We start from the raw sequence: 16274 nt of genomic DNA, 5'->3' as shown, positions 1-16274 counted from the left end.
CCAATTTTGATAGCCATTTAGAAACCATGGTAACCCTAAACTAGAAAAATATAAATTGAAGGAGAGAAAGGCTTGAAGACTAACCTTCAAACTTGATCCAAAGAGATGTGTAACCCAAGAAGAACTCCTTCTCCTTATTTCTCTGGTTCGCAGCGCTTTTGTTTATAAAGCGACAAGGGAATTTGTTGTCCAGGGTTTCATAGGTTTTTGGTGCTGTTTTTAAGTTTGGCGCTCTCGACTTTTAGTTAAATTCTGAGTTATAACGGAGAGTAAGGTGTGAGACTTAAATCATAAAATTGAAAAATGCTAAAAGAGTGAAATGCGCATCCAGGGAATCGAACCCTGGTCAGTACCGTGGGAGGGTACTATGATACCACTACACCAGATGCGCTTGTTAATTCAAGATTCACTTATTTCTTTATATAATACTTATTATTGACTTAGCCTCATATTTTTAGCATTTCTTATTATTCATTTCAAACCCACAAAAATAGCTAGCATTCAAATTTCCCTCTCTTTCTATTTTCCTTTTGTTTGTTCTCAAATTTCACTCACTATCTTTGGGAGTCTTCACGAGCCGGACCACGACATCTGCATCTACAAGAAGAAGATACCGTAGGCACTTCAATTTCTGCTGGTATACATTTCCCTCTTTATTTTCTTTAGATTTCACTTCAATTTCTGGATTCTAGTAAACCCTAATTTCACGATGCACGGTTTACTTAGTTTTGAATGTTGTGTTGAATCACTCTGGTCTTGTGTGGATCTTAAATCTTTCTGTAGTATCTCTATAAAAAATCAGAATCTTTTGTGTCTGCGATGGGGACGAGGCATATGGAGATGAAGAAATCCTTCAAGTTCTGCATTCGTTCCCTGCTCACTCCCTGTTCTAAGCAGGTTTCTTTACTTACAATTTCATCTTCTTTAGAAATTGGTTTGCTCAATTGCCATTTCAAAGTCAAAAGATACCCATTTCATTGTGTCTGGAAATTTTATTTTATTCTTTCGAATTTATGCATTTCTTCCTCCAGATTCAATTGACTAACTTTTTTTTATGATGAACACAAAAGGAATTTTGCCAAGCATTTCCGAATTTTACAACTGCCGAGCAAGAGCGTCTTCATAGGATGTTTATTCAGGTACAGATAATGTCATTTAATAATCGATGTAGACATTTTGTTTATTTCTCTGCACTTTGTAAGCAGAGATTTGGATAGAGGGTCTCTTTTTTGAGTTCAAATTCAGAACAAATGCTCATTTCATTGATATCGTATACAAATTTTCAGGTCATCACTTCTTTGCATGGAAATGTAGAGGTAATTCATTTCATACCATTTGCCAATATTAACAATGCATTTCTTCTCTTGATTTCTTAAATGTTCTTATCAAAGGATTTAATGATATGTTGAATGGTGGTGTGCATTTGGGGGTCTCATCAGGAGTATTTATTTGTGTATTTATATGTGATAATGTATTTTATAATGCTTTCAGCTGAATTCTGAAGAATTTGTCCTTTTTAATTTTACAGGATGAGTTTCAGTCAGTATGCCTTGAAACACAGGTATACAAATCAATATTTTGTGATGCCATTAATGCACAGTTATTCCATTTAACAACTTATGTAGATTCTTCTGTGTAATTAGCTTACAAGTTATTTCTGAAATTAGAGAGAGTGAGTTTTAAGTGAGGGAGGTCACTTTAATGCACGATGCATATTTTCTCGTGTAAATAGCCTTCTGGTTGTCATAAAAGAGTTCTAGTTGGGTCTGATAGTTGTTTTATTTGAGTCTTAATTTATACCTTAGTAATGAATTTCTTTTACATGGAGTTTGTGTTAATGTAATTGCAGCTTTATTGTAGAGTTACTTAACAAGAAATGTTCATTCCACTGGCTGACTGACTGCCACCAATTAATGCGATTTTAGCAAAGAAAATATGGTTATGCATTAGACGGTCGTTTAGTTAGACCTATTTTGGAAATGAATACATTAAGACATGCTTAGACACCTAGCTGACCCGTGATATTCTTGATATATTTATACAAAACTATTATGGATTAAAAAAAAGGAAAAAGATGATGAACTGGTTTTAGAGCAAGTCATTAAAATTCGGGCAAATTCTGATACCAGAAGGCACTGCAGATGAAAATTTTAGTAAAAAGAGGAATACCAAGGACTGAAAGGATAGAAGTAGGATTTACCATGATTAGGAAAAACATGGGATAAGTTTTAGAATTTTATTAGTTTTCAAAGAAACATTTAGTAATTTGTGTCAACATGCATATGCTGGGCCCTTGTGTTGTGTAATTTGAAGCCTCGTGTATAAATAGGCTCATACCCATGTCCAGTGAAATGATGACATTTTTTCGATCATTTATGTTTTTAAGTAATTTCCGAAAATGGAGTAATAGTTGATTCAATTAGAGGTTCCATGACGAGAGGGAACTAGTGGTGGCTAATGATGATTCCTAAGACCCAACTCATTCATGTTTTATGCAGGCAACAAGAAGTACCTCTGGTTCTTACTGATTTAGACATTATTACAATCCTAAAGGAATCACATGTCTAACAGATGGAATCTTCAGATGATTACTGCTGAGTGAAAACGATAGCATTTATGGCTGTATGATGTGCCTTGCATGCTTGTATACAGTTTACAAATAGAATTAATAAGCAAACTAACCCTGCTCCGATGTTTTTTTTTTCTTTTTTACCTAACTATTAGTTCAAGATCCTCTTGGTTCTAACTTCTAATATACATTATATATTATACATCATCGTTTTATTTATTCTTTGCATCCAATATATTTTCTTGTTATGTATAGTCTCTCTCTGCTTGCAGGTGGGAACTGCTCTTGATACTGTTGAACAACTTGTGGAAGAACAAGCTCTGGATCGTTTGTTTTCAGATAAGTAAGTATTTTCTTGATTTCTTGACAAAATGAATATATGGCCTTTTAGTAACTCCTTTCCTTGGACCAAAAAAAAAAAATATAAAAGAAAAAGAAACTGAGTGTTGGTTGACTGTTAAAATTGCCAAGATTCATAACTCATCCTAAATGTAATGCAACACATGCCATCATGTTTCAATAGAATGGTAAGTACAAGATACATATGTTCATGCAGAACATATGAATGCAAGGGGGAAGACAAGAGTGTATAATAAAGGCCCTTTTGTTTAGGCTAGTGTTCATTTGCTTTGGTAACTAATGAAGCTTACAAGAGTGTATAATAAAGGCCCTTGTGTTTACTTCCATTGTTGAAGTTGTAGAGGTTCTGTACATACATCCCCCCACCTCCCCAATTGCCCCCACTACTCTAACAGTGCCTGAAAACCGTCCAAGAGGTGGTCTTATCCACTTTTGTTTTGGTACTATGGTGGAAGGGAGCCTTATCTTGATAGTATCCATCTTAATCTATATAGTTACATTTCATATTATCTCTTACAGTGCCTATTAGTGTAAACTTCATTGTTTAAACATGTGTATTCATGCAGGACTAATGTAATGGATGTTGCTCATGATCTGTCCACAATGAAGAAGGATCAAATCCAGTACTTGACAAAGATGCTGGAAACGGTAGATATATTCAAACTTAAACTCCAATTAAAAGCTGCTTGGTAGAGATGATATCATCTAGTTTTTAGGGAATTGTCCAACATTTATACACACACTGAGTATATATATTGTGTTCTAGAATTCAAGAGTACTAGGGTCTCACATCTGTCTGGTTCATTGAGATCAATTGGAGTTCCACTGGGCATATCAGTCGACACAGGGAATTGTCCAACATTTATACACACACTGAGTATATATATTGTGTTCTAGAATTCAAGAGTGCTAGGGTCTCACATCTGTCTGGTTCATTGAGATCAATTGGAGTTCCACTGGGCATATCAGCCGACACTGAGTAAAACCCCAAATCCTATAAAGGCGAGATTAAATCCCAGGTAATAGGATATGCCCTGTGGAACAGTTACCAAGCACTTTTACTAGTCAAGGGTTTTCACCCTATCATTTGTGCATAAAACAAGTATGTAGCTGGGATACGCATGGAAGAAATTCTTACTGGGAAAAAGTGTTCTGGTAAGTTGATAAACAATATGTACTGGGTACTCAAAGCTGTGGGCGGTCTGAAATTAAAAAGGAGCCAGCCAATACAAGGTCGACCCTTTTAAGCTTTATTGTTTCAATGATATTAGTCTAAGATGTGAAATTGTTTACACGAGTGTATGCATACATATCCTCAGATGATGTAGTACTTGGCCACTTAGGTCAAAGATGCTGTTACATTGATACCTGTGTTGTATTTCCCCTAACTTTCTGACACTGTTAACTTCTGCAGTTAGACCATCCTTAAAGGTCTGTCAATTAGTGCATGGGTTTTTAATTGAAGAGCATTGATTCACTGATGTTTTCCCCTTAGCTTGTAGTATGGTAACTTTTCCTAGTTTCTACTCGTTTGGCTGTCCAGAAACTTTTTATGGGGTTGATGGTTAATCAAATTTGAACATCTCTCTCTCTCACAACTGCGCACACACATCTGGTTTATTGTTGATGTGAAATCCTCTCCAGACAAATTCCTTCACTTCCAAAGCATGCATTATCTCATTGAATTTATTCTCTCACATTTTAAAAGGAACGTTTATTTAATTGTAACGTAATACGAGTGTTTGCTTCTTCTTTTTCTTTTTTAATTTTTTAATTTTTTTTAATTTTTTTCCTCCCCAAATGTAGGCTGAAGAACAGAATCAGTGTCTTCGGGATCGTGTAGAGCTTTTAAAGAAAGAAAGGCTAGATGTGTCGGGCATGGCAAATGCTGTTGAGCGGGTACACTTTATTTCTTCATCATCTCTTTTTGCCAACCTCCACCCCCAATAACAATCTTGCAGCTGTTTGAATGGTATAAAATATTTTGCAGTTGAGAAGTGGGAGTGTAATGTATGGAATGTACAACAGCAACAGCCTCCATAATCCATGATCCATGTAGTGTATTGAGGTAAATTCCTCCGGTGGATTAAGCCTATTGATTCCATGTGTTTTTGGCTTGAGGATTGAATCTTCATTTGGCTTGTACTCGTCGCGTAATCAGAATCCTCAGGTGCTACTTGTAATGTAGGTCTCAAGTGTGTGTATAGAAGCGATTGTAGCTCTCAAAGTTTTTGAAATTGGATCAATGTTTTCTGTGCTTTTTCTGCAAAATGAATTGCTGTTAAATATGCCCTACTGTTTTTTATGGTATTGTTATAGTAACTATTTCCACAAGATGGCTTTAAGATTTGGGTGATTGACATACCATCTGACTGTTTTTTTTATATAGTTATACTAGTTGTGATCAATTGTAATCGATCATACCTGGTCCTAAAGAAAACATGCCTTTTGGGATGCCTGCAAGCATTCTGGGAACCTTAATCAAACCAAAGCCTTCTGCATCTCTAAGCAATGTTCATAAATAGAGCAAAATATGAAAAAATGAACAAGGAAAAAAGGGGGAAAAAAAAAAGGTAATTAGAAACTATTGAATTAAATTCTAATATTTTCTGGAGATTTTAAATGGTAGAGAGCATATATATTATATACCACCAGGCTCCCTTTCCCTTCCTACCTCATTAGTTACCAAAAGAAAAATAAATAAATAAACCTAATATCCTTTCTACCTATTAGTAGATAGGCAATGGCAACTCTAATTTTTACTCTGCACTTTTGAATGTGGATTGGTTTTTAAATCTACTATTTACCCATAGACTTTGAGCTCAGAAAAAGAGGCCCGGTTCATGCAACATTCCTCCATTTGAAAATGACCATGCCGAAGGAAAACTAGTTTATGTTTTATGTGCATGAATTCACCATTCTCCCAACCAAAAAGACTAAACAGAATAAACCAATAGTTGACATCAATCATGATTAAGATTAGGTCACCTTACTTTTTTCCCTGTCCTTTAGGATCATTATATTTTAAATTTCTTAAAAAAAATAAAAATTAAAAGCATCCGATAAAATTAGAACGATACAAAACAAATAATTTACATTGAAGATGCTGGTAGCAAAAACAAAACTTGTCTGCTAGTACCTAGTTGATTGCCTGGATGAGATTTGTCCATTTGATACCCTATGGTGAAAATTAGGCTCTATATAGTTGAAATCATATCTTTCAAATTAGTAGAGAAAACAAATGCAGCCTCAAGAGCTATGCTCATGTCTGGGTTAATGTACAAGTTTCACATTAGTTCAAATTTATTTTTTAAAATTACATATATAAGTATTTCAAATTGACTAAAAATACCACTTATTTGAATAAATAAATTCACATCCTAACTTGCTTATTCTGGACCTCTTAATTACTTGCAAGTGCAACACATATTTTCCAATTAGTACGAGCCTTATAGACAAGTTGAGCATTAGAGACATCTATGCACCAACTTGAAAAGAGAGTTTAGCTTTGAGTTGACCTTACTTTCCCAAATTGACTGTAATTTATCTATCTACTTTTAATTTCCTACCCTAATTAGAATTAGGAATTATATTTTGACTTGGCTTAGGAGGAGTGTATTATATATATGGCCTCCGAATACATAGAAAATTCCCGATTATTCAACTTCATATGTCGATCTCTCAAGAGCTTTACCCATCCCAAGACGACCTTCTTTACGAAGAAGAGCTTCTCCGAAACCCCTTTAGCCTGAAGGTATGGTGGCGTTACCTAATCGCTCGATCCGAATCTCCATTCAAGAAGCGTTTTATAATCTACGAGCGAGCACTCAAGGCCCTTCCTGGGAGCTACAAGCTTTGGTCCGCTTACCTTCACGAACGCCTCGAGCTCGTTCGCAATTTACCCATCACTCACTTCCAGTATGAAACCCTCAACAACACTTTTGAAAGAGCCCTGGTTACTATGCACAAAATGCCCAAAATTTGGATTCGGTACTTGCAAACTTTGACGGAGCAGAAGTTGTTCACTCGGACTCGCCGGACCTTCGACAGAGCGCTGTGTGCTCTTCCAGTGACGCAGCACGACGGCATTTGGGACCCGTACCTGGAGTTCGTGAGCCGAAAGGGTATTCCAATTGAGACCTCGCTTCGGCTTTATCGCAGGTATTTGAAATATGACCCTACCCATATTGAAAAATTCATTGAGTTCTTGATAAATTCTAGTCTTTGGCAAGAGGCTGCCGAGAGGCTGGCTTCAGTGTTGAATGATGACCAGTTCTATTCGATAAAGGGGAAAACGAAACATAGGCTGTGGTTGGAATTGTGTGATTTGCTTGCTAAGCACGCTAAGGAGGTGTCAGGCCTCAATGTAGATGCTATTATTAGAGGTGGGATTAGGAAATTTACAGACGAGGTGGGACGGTTGTGGACCTCACTTGCTGACTATTACATTAGGAGGAATTTGCACGAGAAAGCTAGGGATATATTTGAGGAGGGTATGACTACTGTGGTAACGGTAAGAGATTTTAGTGTAATTTTCGATTCGTATGTTGGGTTTGAAGATAGCATGCTTATCCATAAGATGGAGACTGCGGATTTGAGTGATGAAGAGGAGGAAGAAGAAAATGGGGTAGAAGAGGATGGAAATGAGGAGGAAGTTGATCTTCGATTGGATGTTAACTTGTCTGTGGCTGAGCTTGAGAAGGAAATGCTTAATGGGTTTTGGTTACATGATGATAAGGACGTAGATTTGAGGTTGGCTCGATTGGAGCATCTTATGGATAGAAGTCCTATACTGGCTAATAGTGTTCTTTTACGACAAAATCCCCATAATGTAGAGCAGTGGCACCAAAGAGTGAAGCTCTTTGAGGGTAATCCCACAAAGCAGATACTTACTTACACAGAGGCTGTGAGGACGGTTGATCCAATGAAAGCAGTGGGAAAGCCTCATACGTTGTGGGTTGCGTTTGCTAAGTTGTACGAGAATCACAAAGATATTGCAAATGCAAGAGTGATTTTTGATAAAGCAGTTCAGGTGAACTACAAGACAGTGGATTATTTGGCTAGTCTTTGGTGTGAGTGGGCAGAAATGGAATTGAGGCATAAGAATTTCAAAGGAGCACTGGAACTAATGAGGCTGGCCACCGCAGAGCCATCCGTTGAGGTGAAACGCAGAGTGGCGGCTGATGGTAACCAACCGGTTCAGATGAAGCTGCAAAAGTCCTTGAGAATGTGGACTTTTTACGTGGATTTAGAGGAGAGCCTTGGTAAATTGGAGTCCACCCGGGCTGTTTATGAGAGGATAATGGATTTGAAGATAGCCACACCACAAATCATAATCAATTATGCATTGCTTCTGGAGAAGCATAAATACTTTGAAGATGCGTTCAAGGTGTATGAAAAAGGTACCAAAATATTTAAGTACCCACATGTCAAAGACATATGGGTTACATATCTCTCTAAATTTGTAAAGAGATATGGGAAGAAAGAACTGGAACGTGCAAGACAGCTATTTGAGGATGCTGTTCAAGCAGCGCCTGCTGATGCAAAGAAACCTTTGTATCTTCAATTTGCAAATCTGGAGGAGGATTATGGTCTAGCAAAGCGCGCTATGAAGATCTATGATGAAGCAACTAAGGCTGTTCCAAACCATGATAAATTGAGCATGTATGAAATGTACATTGCCCGTGCTGCAGAAATATTTGGCATCCCCAAAACAAGGGAAATATATGAGCAAGCAATAAAATCCGGTCTTCCAGACAAAGATGTGAAGACAATGTGTTTGAAGTATACTGAGCTTGAGAAGAGCTTGGGAGAAATTGATCGTGCTCGGGGAGTATATATATTTGCATCACAGTTTTCGGATCCACGATCTGATGTAGATTTCTGGAACAAATGGCATGAGTTTGAGGTGCAACATGGAAATGAAGATACCTTCCGAGAGATGCTTCAAATTAAGCGAAGTGTTTCTGCAAGCTATAGCCAGACACACTTTATTCTACCCGAGTATATGATGCAAAAGGATCAGAGGTTGAACATTGATGAGGCAAAACACAAGTTGAAACAGGCTGGAGTCCCTGAAGATGAAATGGCTGCTTTAGAGAGGCAGTTGGCACCTGTGGCTAAAGACACTACCACCAAAGATAGTAACAGAAAAGTGGGCTTTGTGAGTGCTGGAGTAGAATCACAGATGGACAAAGAGATCAAAGTTACTGCAATTCATGAAGAAATTAAGCTACTGGAAGAAAGTGATTCAGAAGATGATGAAATGGTTGAAATTGCACTAAAGGAGGTCCCATCTGCTGTTTTTGGAGAGTTGGCTAACAAGAGAAAGGAGGCTGAAAAAGATGAGGGTGGAGATGTTGCTGCTGCGACCAAGGATGGTGACACCCACCTTGGCGCCCTTGAGAGAATAAAGAGGCTAAAACGAGGCGGTTGATTTAAGAACATTTTGATGCATATGTTCACTAACTCCAGGTTGCATAATATATTATATTAGAAGTGTTTAAAAAAAAATAATTTAATTTCAACGATTTGTACACAATTTGTACCAAAGATATCTTAGAAAATCTTAGATAAAAAGTCCTGCTTTCTGTAAGAAAATCTTAGAAACTTCAGAAGCACTCAAGCAGTACAATGTTACTACAAAGTGTGAATGATACAAGAGCATTGTAAAGGTAAATATGAATATGAGTTATTAAATTTTTTGATTTTGATAACAAATTAGCAATGCATTTCCATGTAGTGAGGCATTTTATTATGTCCATAACTATGACCAATTATCCAGGTCTACAGTGAAGGTTAGATGTGTAGAACTTTTAAAGAAAGAAAGGCTAGATGTGTCAGGCGTTTTACTATGTCCATAACAATCTTGCAGCTGTTTAAATGGTATAAAATCTTTTGCAGTTGAGGAGTGTGAGTGTAAGGTATGGAATGTACAACAGATAATCCATGATCCATGACAGCGGTTAGTATATTGAGGTAAATTCCTCTGGTGGTTTAAGCCTATTGATTCCATGTGTTTTTGGCTTGAGGATTGAATCTTCATTTGGGTTTTACTCGTCGCGTAATCAGAATCCTCAGGTGCTAACTTGTAATATAGGTCTCAAGTATGTGTATAGAGGCTATTGTAGCTCTCAAGGTTTTTGAAATTGGATCAATATTTTCTGTTCTTTTTCTGCAAAATGAATTGCTGTTAAATATGCCCTATTGATTTTATGTTAGTGTTAGTAATTATTTTGAAATTTCTGCATAAGAGTGTTTCAGGACGTATTTACAAGACCTAGATGAAGCTCCTGTCAAACTGAACTCAAAAGTCTTGGCTACCTTATCTGCTAAGCGAGAAACAAGTCTATCTGCATCCCTCACTAACTCATCTCTAGCACTGCGTTGCGGATCATCGGTCGACTGTACCAGCTCATGACACACAACTTTCATTCCTTGAACTGACTGGAACACAGGCATATTTGCTCAGAGCATGTTCTTCAATGGAAAGAAATTACAAAGTAGAAAGAAAGATGCAAACACCGAACACCCCACAAACAGATCAAGTGAAAGTTGGCAACGTTGAAATGTGCCCACAAGCAACCAAATTAAGATAGAACAACGTTGCCAACGGGGTCTAGCCCAATAAAAAAGGGTTTTGACTTACATATCAGAGGTTGTGTGTATGTGTGTGTGAAATTCCTATTTCTGTAGTTTAGACTATTGTCTGTATTAAAAAAAATGAAAAAAAGACAGAACAACATTTACCACAGCATACGGCCCTTTGATTATAAGAAATAAATTGTTACCACATCCAAAAATAACAACTAAACAAGCTATGTTCAACTAAAATAAGATGGCTTTGAGATTTGGGTGAATGACATACCATCTTACAATGTTTTTTCGTTTTTGTTTTAGAGTTAATACTGGTGTACAATTTTACTCGATCTTGCCTGCCTGGTCCTAAAGCAAATATGCCTTTTGGGCTGTCTGCAAGCATTCTCAAAACCTTATCCAAGCCCAAGCCTTGTGCATCTCTAAGCAATGTGCACAAATAGAGCAAAATATATAAAATGAACGAGGAAGAAAAAAGGAAAAAGGGGTCATTTGGAAACTATTTGATTAAATTCTAATGCTTAATGGGGGTTTAGTTTAAATGGTGGAGAGCATATATAACACCAGGCTCCCTTTCCCTTCCTACCTCCTTAGTAACCAAAAGTACAAAAAGAAACAAGGGAAAGAACAAAAAAACCTATATCCTATACCTATTAGAACCCTAGAGGCTGAACCCAAGACCTTAATTGCAAGGGTAACTGATCTTAATTGCTTGAGTCCCTTGCAGAGAACTAAATATTTTAGAAGCTCTACTTTCTTTTCTTACTCAAAAAAGAAAAAAAGGAAAAAAAACAAATCCTCTATGGCCTGGAAAGACATTCTTGATCATTGGGTAGGGTACTAGGCAATGTCAACTGTATTATTTTTTGGACTTTAACTAGGTATTGCCTTACCCTCTTTCAAGTTTGCTATCAGAACAACTTTTGAATGCGGATTGGTTTTTTAATCTAGTATGTGCCCATAACTGACTTTGAGCTCAGAAAAAGAGGCCAAGTTCATGCAATATTCCTCTCAAACATTTAAAAATGAGTATGCCAAAGGAAAACCAGTTTATGTTTTCTGTACATGCATTCACCATTCGCCCAACTAAAAATACTAAACAACTATAAATCAATAGTTGGCATCAATCATGATTGAGAGTAGGTCACCTTTGTTTTTCCCCTGTCCTTTAGGATCATTATTTTGAATTTTTTTTATAAAAAATAAAAATGGAAGCATTTTTAAATATCCGATAAAATTAGAACGTTACAAATAAAATAAGTTACTTTAAAGATGTTGGTAGCAAAACAAAAATTGTCTGCCAGTACCTCACTGTCGCTTGGTTGATTGTCTAAAGCTAAGTTTGGATGAGTTTCGATCCATTTTATTATGTACTTCAAGGTGGCTCTTCCTATGATCATCTTCTTAGGTATTGTATAAACTATCTCCTGAATTATCTCACATTGGATAAATGACTACGCAATATCAAATATTTGTATTTTAAAATAAACTTAATGAAAATTTGTATTTTGATACAAACTCAATGATCTCATATTTGCATTCCTTTAATCTAAATACGTCATCGCATAGCAGTAGTGCCTCATTGGTGACTCTATTCATTTAATTTTTCTGAAGTAGATTTAGGAGGTTTCGTTCTCTTCTTGTCTCCATCCTATTTGTCGGATTCGGAATCGCCTATATTCAATGAAAGCTCATTTCCACAATTCCCACTTCCTCACTCCAAAATCTCTGTCTTCTTTTCTTAATCTCTTCCCCTAAATTCAAACTCACCAAAAACCTAGCCTTCCAAAGTTGAACATATCGCGGTCTTGTATCCATTTTTTTTCTACTTCAGCGCTCTAGAGAGAAGGACATGGAGCAAAAGCAAATATTCATCAAGTAAAGTCATCAACTGAACCAAGAATTTGAAGAGTGGGAAACGAAAACCAAGAGGGTTCCCTTTCCTAGCTAGAATTTTCCACCATGCATGTATTTTCAATTTTGGAACAACAAACATTCAGACGTAATTAGGAAACTAGACTACAATCATATCCACAAAAATGGACTTATCATTTTCCCAGTTCCATCATCCACGACATCAAAAGCGACACGACGGACACATGTCCACTGCTTACTTATTCAAAGTCAACATTTTCGCATAGTTTTGAACGCATTGAAAGTCAGAGATATTTATGACATGAGATTTTTGAACTTGTGGGAAAGTCAATAGAGGCTTATAGTTAGTTGTCAAATACATGTTATTGAAATGTACTTATGCTGTGATGAGACAGGGAGATGGTGGACAGAGATGTTTCAAGTAATTCACCAACTCACACAATCAAGGTGGCAACGCAACGTGTTCATTTCTCATTAATTTCTTGATTACTCTACTCGGAAAAATTCTTGCATATGAGGTGAGGTGCGCATGCAACACCTCTCTTCCATTCATCCTTTTATGTAATTGTCACATGATTAATTATCGCGAGAGGAACATTTGTATGATTCTATAAAGTTTGAGATCTTCGAGATCTTTTAAATTAATATTTGTATGACTTTATTAAGTTCGAGATTTTTTAAATTAATTAGATAATATCAGAGACTTATGAATTTAAATATAACGATAATACTTTGAATAGTTAGTATACACCAGTTGTATGTAAGAATTTCATCATGCTATAGTTAGAAAAGTAAACTAACCAAATTCTTTGGTGTGCCAAGTTATTAAAAGCTGTCTTGTTTTGACCTATTGACATGCATGACTCTGTTGTGTTGTGGTTTTGAAATGAAGGGACAAAAGCTAATAAACATGGTTGGGAGAAAACTGGTTATTGGTGAATTTGCATTTTTGTACTTTTTGCTAGATTTTCAAAATGTGTTGTTCATTTACTCTCGACCTCTTCAGATGAAGAAAGGTAGAGTCTTAAATAGCACAGCAATGCATGGTAAATGGCAGCTAGGTAGGTTATGGGTGAGTGCATGGAGCTAGAAGAAGGGGCTTAGATGAGTAGAAGAATAAGAAATAGAAAAAATCTAGATCTGGAGTGGAAGGTGGGGGTGGGTACAATTTTGGGTCAATCTGATCAAACCATTCAACCCGAACAATTTAGTCCTATTATTTGATCAACTTGGAAACATTATGTTGATAAAGAAAGTTGGCAATATGATGTTGATGTGATCATAGAGGGTGAGACAGCGTACATATAGTTTTATGAAGGGAGAAGAAAATCGTGTTAGGAAGAATGAAAAGAGAGAGAAAATCCAGCAAACTAGGGAAGTCAATGTTTCTAGTGAACAATAACGAAGAATTTTGGAATGGTGGGATAAGTGATCTAGAATGTAAGATATCCAACGGAAAAGAGCTTATGCTGTTGTGTTACTAGCTCAAGTGGGTATTTCTTCTACATGTATTGTAGAATATTTGTTTAAACTTTAAATATCATCCTCTAGGATCTAGATGCCTTTGATATTTCTGGCAATCGGGGCTGATTTTTCTCAAACGTGGGATAATGATATGCTGCACAATAATGAAGGATGGGGTTACGTGTAATTAAGTATATTTTTATCTTATATTTATGATAGTGGTGGGAATCAATCCGGTCAAATCGATTAAACCGTTTTATTTAAATTATAATTATCGGTTTGGTTTGGTTTTAATCAAGAAAAAATTTAACGGTTTAAAAAATAAATCGGACTATAAATAATTTGGTTTTGAACTTTTGCTGCAAACCGGCCTAAACTGAACTCGATTGCCTACTTGTGTGTGTGTGTGTGTGTATATATATATTTATTTTATTATACATGTGAAGTCATCTAATTGGATAATATTTACATATGGATGTTGAATTTGAAGTTTGTTGGAACCTTGAAGTTATTGATATTTTTCAAATAAAAACGATAGATTGCATCTATAATTAAGGCACAAAGGCCAACCATAAGAGCCAGTACAAATACAAATAACCACTTAAGGTTATTATAAATACGGAAGCTCAATAACCACAAGGGGTTAATTTAAATACAGAGGACTCCACCGGAAACATCATGCGCACAAGTGTACCTCCACAAAGAGCGATAGAGGGCCAAAGAAATTCCGACATAAAAGTCGCAAGCCTGCAAAAGTCAGGCATAGACCACAATGCACAAAACTACAACAGCAAACTATAATCTTTAAACTCTTACAAGTAAAAAATTACAAGTAGATACTATGAACACGCAACAAACTCAAAAAGAGTTGAAGCACTTATTACAGATAAAAACTAAAACACACAAAGTAAATCAAGAGCTGGAACCCGAGATCTGCAAAACAACCAAACAAAACTAACAAAGGCAACCATGTAGAGAGAGAGAGAGAGAGAGAGAGAGAGAGAGAGAGAGAGTAAGAAGGAAGTGAGGTGAGGGGACAAGGTTGGGAAGGAGATGAGAGGGAAAAGTAGGGGAAGGGGATTTGTGTGTCAAAGCAGAGAGGAGATGGGATGAGGAGGAGGAACAGTGACCTCTTCCCCCCTCAAGGTTAGTGCGGCTAGAGAGGTTTTTTTTTTTTTTTTTTTTTTTTTTTTTTTTTTTTTTTTTTTTTTTTCAGGAGAGGGCTAGGGTTTCACGTTGATTAGTTATTGAATTGTAGCTATATTAGTTATTGAACTTTGAAGTTTTATGACATGTTCAATTTAGGATGTTTGACACGCTAGAAAATGAAAAAGAAATAGGTAGCATGTTGCGAATTTTTTTGGGGTACTAATTGGGCTAAGAATGTTGAAAAAATGTACAAGGAAAAAGATTGCGTATAGGCTGAAACCGACCAAACTAAACCAAATCAAATGGTTTGGTTCGGTTCGGTTTAGTTTCTTTCGTGATTTTGGTCAAAATCGACTCGAACCAAATTGTTATATTGTATTTGATTCGATCACGATTTTGAGGTGAAACTGATACAATCCAAATTTGGCCTAATCATAATTTGACTATTTCTATCTAAAATAATGTGTTTGTCTATTTATTTAATTACCACTAAATGACTAATAGAGTGCCTATTATGTTTTTTTTTTTGGCACGGTATGTTCAACAAAAGCTCGGTTGTAAATCTGTCATAATAAAAAAAAAGCTCGGTTGTAAATGTAAGTTTTCTACATGCTTTGCTTTTGGTACATTCACTCGGAAGTCTCTTATATGATCCACCATATAGGAGATGATGATATGCAAAACTTTTCCCTTATTTTATGCAGATCGTGTCTGCCATGCCATTCCCTGGCTCCTGGCTGCTAACTGCTAGCTATTGTTAATAGTGGTGGAGCAAAGTTCTTGAGTTGTTTATAACTGATTAATACTGTTGTTTACGCAACTATACAGCGTCTAAATCTAGTGAGACATTTTAATGATTGATGGTTTCTGTCTTCATCTAATTGAGATATTTGCTCCAAGTTAAAAAATTGTGTTTGGGAAAATAAAATCATGTATAATAGATATGGAGAAAAACTTACCTTATATTTCATACGATTTTTATTATTATTATCATATCATGTTATGAGAGATAAAGAAAAAAAGGTGTGAAATATGTTACATGAAAGTTTTATTCGATAACTATTTCATATTTCATCGCAGACTTCAAGAGTGTCGTAAACAATAGGGCATTTCTGCGCTCTCTCTCTCTATTTTCTCTCTTTTGTTAGCGTGATTCTTATTATAAATGCAAGCATCACCCCTACTATTATTTCAAACAAAAAAAGTAGACAAATATGCTGGCCGTTTGGAACGTGGTTGGAAGCCACATAAAGACGTCACG

At 36.2% G+C, this 16274-nt stretch overlaps 2 protein-coding genes and 1 non-coding gene across 4 annotated transcripts; 2 read left to right on the top strand and 1 right to left on the bottom strand.

Annotated features, from left to right (window-relative positions):
* TRNAG-CCC lies at nt 321-391 on the bottom strand. Its single transcript has one exon. It is a non-coding gene; the product is annotated as a tRNA-Gly (tRNA).
* LOC18777204 lies at nt 486-5293 on the top strand. Of its 2 annotated transcripts, none has more exons than XM_007211158.2 (9): nt 486-637; nt 803-897; nt 1071-1139; nt 1287-1316; nt 1529-1561; nt 2842-2912; nt 3496-3577; nt 4736-4828; nt 4920-5293. In XM_007211158.2, exons 2-9 carry the CDS (start codon nt 820-822, stop codon nt 4977-4979), a joined length of 516 nt encoding a protein of 171 aa, XP_007211220.2. In that variant the 5' UTR covers nt 486-637; nt 803-819; the 3' UTR covers nt 4980-5293. The 2 variants fall into 2 exon arrangements, with proteins under 2 accessions (XP_007211220.2, XP_020419695.1); XM_020564106.1 differs by having other exon boundaries at nt 501-637; nt 784-897.
* LOC18777386 (pre-mRNA-splicing factor SYF1) lies at nt 6568-9649 on the top strand. The gene has a single exon (XM_007210322.2). It carries the CDS (start codon nt 6600-6602, stop codon nt 9363-9365), a length of 2766 nt encoding a protein of 921 aa, XP_007210384.1. The 5' UTR covers nt 6568-6599; the 3' UTR covers nt 9366-9649.

Source organism: Prunus persica, chromosome G5, assembly GCF_000346465.2.
Source record: "Prunus persica cultivar Lovell chromosome G5, Prunus_persica_NCBIv2, whole genome shotgun sequence".
In the NCBI taxonomy this organism is placed as follows: domain Eukaryota; kingdom Viridiplantae; phylum Streptophyta; class Magnoliopsida; order Rosales; family Rosaceae; genus Prunus; species Prunus persica.
Note: the sequence above shows the minus strand (reverse complement) of the source record. Positions and strands in the feature narration are given on the sequence as shown.

What these genes read in the sequence shown, in the direction of transcription:
- LOC18777386 (XM_007210322.2), top strand. Translation starts at nt 6,600, where the DNA reads ATGTCGATCTCTCAAGAGCTTTACCCATCCCAAGACGACCTTCTTTAC.
- LOC18777204 (XM_007211158.2), top strand. Translation starts at nt 820, where the DNA reads ATGGGGACGAGGCATATGGAGATGAAGAAATCCTTCAAGTTCTGCATT. An exon ending in TTCATAGGATGTTTATTCAG is followed by an intron (nt 1,140 to 1,286) that starts GTACAGATAATG and finishes ACAAATTTTCAG; the next exon opens with GTCATCACTTCTTTGCATGG. An exon ending in CTTTGCATGGAAATGTAGAG is followed by an intron (nt 1,317 to 1,528) that starts GTAATTCATTTC and finishes TTAATTTTACAG; the next exon opens with GATGAGTTTCAGTCAGTATG.